Raw genomic sequence first — 5,816 nt, 5'->3', positions numbered from 1 at the left:
ATTAATTGGATGAACCTTGCAAAAAGATTCCTCTATTTGGTTGTAAACCAAATATTAAAAACAATAAAAATATATAGTGTTGTATAAAAATATAAGTACATAGCTAGTAAAATGAATAAGTACATAGCTAGTAAAATGAACAACGGAAATTAATAATAATTTTTTTATAATTAGAGAAAGCAATTACTTACCTACCAAATAGTGCATCACGACTACAACGTTTCGTATTTTGCGTTACTGACAATAATAGAATAAACAATAACAGACTGAACAATAAACTGACATATACAATCGAGTCAGATGGACAACCTGCACTAGTGCTATCTGTTGAATTCACCGTGTTATCCATAAATAGTGAGTAAGACATATTGAATACTAATAGGGTCCGGTTATTTTATAAAATTTTTCTTTAATTTGATATCCATCAAAAAAGTGCAATTATGAAATTGTACACAATATGAGTATTATTACGAATTTTCCAATTTGTCATTTATTTATAAAAGTATTGTTATATTTATTTGCATTTATTTTAAAGTTTAGTTTATATATTTAGTTTAATATATTCATATAAGATTCATAAAATAAGATTTAATGTGAGAATATTTTAAATAAAATTATTGAAACAATGTTTTGTCCAAAAATAATTATTTTTCATTACTAATAATTTTGAAACAATTTGCTACAAACGGATTTTTGTTTAATAGATTACCATAAATTTATATTTATTTTAATAAAAAATTTAAGTTATATGATATTCGAATAATTAATATGTAATATTCGTAGAATAATTAAAAATATATTTTTTTTATACAAACTTTTCGTACTGCTTATTGTTTTTTCTGTCTTTAATTTAGTTGTGCGAAATAGATGAAAAGATAGTTAACTCGAATCGTTATCGGAAAGGTTTTCGAAACAATTTTACTTTTTATTACAATGTTTATTTTGTCTCAAAAGCTTTATTAAACACTCTGTATAATGCAATCGCGGTAAAACCTGTTGACATAATAAGAATCAGATTGTATGAACATTGAAGTTGTTAAGTTTGTAGTTTCGCTCTACACTCAATTCAAGATGAAAAATTGTAATCATATTCTATAAATTTTCATTGTATAAAAATGAGTTTAGAATGCATGGTAATTTTTTCAATATAATTTTCAAATTTCGAGACCGCTACAAATGCATTAACTATTGTGAAAAATGACTTTGGTATATAAAGACGGTTAAAATTTATGCAATATTAGGTATATTTCGAAACTTATATATCACGACATTGTTAACTTATAAAATTAATAAAAGTGAAAAGAATTTCAATAAACATAGGCATACTAGTTACATAAACTTATGTTGATATTTGAAATTGTCGAGATATCAGTAATTCTATATATATATAACCGAACATATATATAACCATACAAAAAACTTAGCTTACAAAGAAACTAAATATTCCGACTGATGATTAGTACGCGGATCTATGTTGATTAAAATAGTTTTTGCGAGTTCTGTTATAAAGTTATCTCTTGACCTAGTAGCTTCGAAATGTCCTGTATACTAATATAAAAAACTTATACTATAAGAAACTGATATGAACCAATAGAAGTTATATAAATAATTCGAGTGTCGAGCAAAACTGCGATAAGCATCTGACATGACGGGGAGCATGGACGATATTATTTCCAGGTCACAAACTGAGCTTTAGACAAATGGCGTGAAAATATAATTCAGGGTTGAAAATATACTTCTGTTGTTACGAAGACTGAGCCGAATGAGAACAAGTAGTGCACTTATTAGCGCAGATTGTACGTAGCCCACTTTTCCGTGACGTAATTGTCTCGAATAATGTCTCGTTGCAGAAACTATATAGCGAAATTGTCTTACCTGTAACAGAAAGCGTATCATTTATCGTGCATTCTTCTTTGTTCTCATACACATTCGACGCGTTTCTCGGAAAAAAGCGCGGAATTGCTTTTCAGAAATATTGCGAGAGAAGAAGCGAGAAATTTAAGTTGCAAAAATTAAAAACTTATTTTACCATAATAAGGTTATAAAGATATTCGAATAAGTTTCATCTTTTACTATTTAAAGAAATTTGATAAAAAAATCTACAATTACAGATATGTTAAATGTTGGTCTTTTAAAAATTTGTTTTTATTGTAAACAAGATTGTTGTAATGTAACTTTGAAAGATAAAATAACATTCAATTTACATTTTATTACGAATTGCACAGGCAGGTAATGCAATAAAGGAAATTAAAGTCTTGTTCGTTCAAATTTCTCTTTTATAGATTAAAGTAAAGAATTAATTAATAATATTAATATATATATAATACATAATATAAACAATTAACGACAATAAATTAATGAAAAATTATACTTTGTTTTTGCTTTTGCTAAAAATATATGTTAAATAATAATCAGTTAGTCGTTTCAAGGAGTTTTCATGTAACTCAGGTATACGCCGAGTTTTAAGGAGTCGAAGTCAACGTCGAGCGGGGCTAAGTTATCTGGTGTACGAGAACGAGCTTCCATACATCAGCGAGAGTAACACCAGTACACTCGGCACGTAAACATCGGAAAATAGACGAACCCATCCAGTCGCCGCTCGTAAATCCTCAGTTGGTCGTGGCGGTAAACACGCGCTCCATAAATTGGGCATAAATATAATTTAAAGTTAGTCGATTGTAATTTGAAATAGGCGTGATAAATATAATTTAAAGTTAGTCGATTGTAATTTGGAATAGGCGTGAGAAAGGGGAACGTGAACTTAGGATGCGCGAAAAAGCGAAAAGCTCGCTTATGTAACATATATATAATCCGCGGTATTCCGCGTGTGACGACGACGGGACAATATAATCCTGCGGCGCGGCGACGATCGACTTAAAGGGGAACTTAATTCGTTTCTACGACATACGGCCTCTGTGAATCGGGAACTTTTTGCCGTACCTTCTCTTTCTTGTCTCCTTTCTTCGCGCGAACTCGGCTCTTCTTTCTTCGATTCGCTCTGCATTATTCATGGAGCTAGGCAATTACAATTTTCCCATGCCCGGTCGTGCGAAGAAGAATTAAAAGCGGTCCGGGTTTCATCGACTCGCCGATTGGTTTGGATCGACGTGCAAATTAATGGCTGTGTTATTCAATTGCGCAAAAAGACGAGAAAGGATGATGGAGTGTTTGCGCTCACAACAGCGTGAATAGCATTACACAGAGTTTTAATATACAGAAATCCGTGTTATCCGAATTATGAAATAATAATTTATTTCATAATATGCACTACAAGGATTATGTTATATAATGTTTATATAGCTTTTGCAGGTTTAAACATATTTATTGGAGTTTTTATTAATCTCGTTCATTTATTCGAGATTTAAATTTTGATGAGAAAATTTTGCTCATTAATATTTACATAATATTTTTAGAGAATTAATGTTGTTATTAATTTTATCTGAATTTTCTTTTACATCGTTTTATTGAATTACTGCATAACACATTTCGTCCTTTGTTTCTAGATGTTGTGTACTGATGTATTATTTGTACGTTATTCTAGATAATCCTTTGGGCTACATTGTTCCTCATAAAGAATACGTATTAAAAAGCTAGAAAATGAAGCTATGCAAATTGCTAAGTGCGAAAGTGTATAAAAGTGATATTTCTACTACATACTAAACTAACGCTTTCATTTAACAATGATAAACTTACCAAAGACAATGGCATTATTGAAATAATTATGCCAAAACGACAACAGAAAATTCTCATAATGATCAATAAAGTCTATTAGAACAAAGATCACATCACCAGTCTCTACACAATGCTAATTTATCGGAAGAAATCGATTCTTCTTCGAGACGGAGCACGGCGTAAATTGAGAGGACTGTTCAAATTTCGGAGGATATAATATATTTTCTTCGACTTGAAAATGGCGCAAATCATGATATAGCATCTGACGAAAAAGATAGGACTAGCACGTCGATTTACACTCCCATTATTTCATTCTGGGACTTCTCGACAGTTTCGGTCGATGTTCGAAATTTGTTGCAGCGCTTGAATTGACTCAAGAATGAGAAACGTCGCGATATTATGGGACACTTCGGAAACTGTTTAGACGGCTTATCCAAGCGGACGTCGAAGAAGTCCTGCGAGAAGGCGTCACGACGCCTGAGATCTCTGATCGCCAAGGCCAGAAGATGGGGTTTGACAACCGAAGAAGTTGCCGAATTGCCCGCAATAAAGAAGCTAGTGCCAACCCGCGTCACCTCGAGCTCAACCACATGGACGACTTTAGTTATGATTGCTCTGGTCTTGAGCGGCGGTATAATTCTAGCATACATTTGTACACCTTGTATCACGAGGAACAAAACGTGAGACTGATGTGGAGGAAAACTTTATGGTGTAAGGGAGTCGTTAGAAGATTATTGTTGGAAATAGGTAATTGATTATTCAAGTGTACTTTTAAGTAGGGGAGACCGGGGACAAAAGTAACACGGGACAATAGTTAATATTTCTTAAACTATAATGGATATATGTATGCGGCTGCATGGTAAAATTCTGTAGACAGATCGGCATTGAATCGTTCGTTACATGCTGATTCTCGCGGAACGTGCACGAGTGCAGGAGCAAAAATTACTTTTTTCATGCATCGAGTAAGTTTTATTGCATGCATAAAATCTACAATATTTTTTTTCTTTTTAATGAAGATATAGTGTATTATCATAATATGTTTAAATGATTATCTGCGTTGATCGTTTGTACATTTGGGTTGATTTTTATCTAGGTTTTTATTTAAAAAATTTACTATAAATCATAAAATATCATTAGGGAACAATAGTAACATCAATGCCTCGGGTCAGTTGTAACATTACAATTATCCCCAAACTTACTTGATTTTATTTTAGTATTATTTTGTACAACGTTATTTGTATTTTTCTTCATAGAATCCCATTAACAAGAAAACACAAGACAAATAAGAGAAAAACTATATAAAAGAAGTGTCTTTATACAAACAGAGACATTCAAAGAAGTTATGAAGGACCAGAGAGAGATATCCATTTGTGCAGCTGCAAGAAAGAGTACTTATGTTGTTATGTTACATACCTCTGGCATACCTGTGGTACAATTATCCCTCTCTACTGTTATAATCATTACTATCGTCCCTGGAGGTTGGGACGGTTGTAACAAATCGTCATAATCTTTAAACAAACATAAACTTTTTTTCTAGTTACATAAAATAATTAAACCAAAGAAAATTTTGTATCTAAACAAATTCTATATCTAAAGATACATATTTTTTTAATATAATCATATTTTAACTGTTATAACACTTCAAAGTCAAAATATTACTTTTGTCCCCGGTCTCCCCTAATAAGCTATTTTTTTAAATAAAACTTGATCAAAAGATCACTAATCAAAAAGGTATAACGTTGTAATAACGTTAGAATATTTAAAAAAGGAAAATAATAATATAGAATATATTATAGTTTTTGTATAGAAGTTCTATGCAGCAATTCCTTACATTCCAAATTACAATTTTTTGCAAAATTATAAATTACAGAATTGTAATATTTATGAAATAATAATTTTATTATGAAACAATGATTTTTGCATTTTTAAGAAAAAATATTGAATTCTCTGATTTTTTAAAATAAATACATAAATATTTCGAATATGCAAATATTTTGAACTACATGTGTCACGGATGAATGCGTATAAAAACTACAATGTACATGTGTGATAAAAGTATGTTACACGTCCTAAGCATTTTATTTTCATAAAATATATATACATATATATATATAATGCATATATATACATATATATAATATATA

General features: G+C 30.6%; 1 protein-coding gene across 1 annotated transcript; it reads right to left on the bottom strand.

Moving 5' to 3' along the window:
* Positions 1-3,965: 3,965 nt before the first annotated feature.
* On the bottom strand, positions 3,966-4,413 carry LOC108720646 (uncharacterized). Its single transcript, XM_018444769.1, has one exon. The coding sequence runs from the start codon at positions 4,320-4,322 to the stop codon at positions 3,966-3,968; it is 357 nt and encodes a 118-aa protein (XP_018300271.1). The 5' UTR covers positions 4,323-4,413.
* Between the last annotated feature and the right edge of the window lie 1,403 nt (positions 4,414-5,816).

Source organism: Mycetomoellerius zeteki, unplaced genomic scaffold, assembly GCF_001594055.1.
Source record: "Mycetomoellerius zeteki isolate Tzet28-1 unplaced genomic scaffold, Tzet1.0 scaffold155, whole genome shotgun sequence".
Classification (NCBI taxonomy): Eukaryota; Metazoa; Arthropoda; class Insecta; order Hymenoptera; family Formicidae; genus Mycetomoellerius; species Mycetomoellerius zeteki.
This window is presented reverse-complemented; position numbering and strand designations above follow the sequence as displayed.

What these genes read in the sequence shown, in the direction of transcription:
- LOC108720646 (XM_018444769.1), bottom strand. Translation starts at nt 4,322, where the DNA reads ATGTATGCTAGAATTATACCGCCGCTCAAGACCAGAGCAATCATAACT.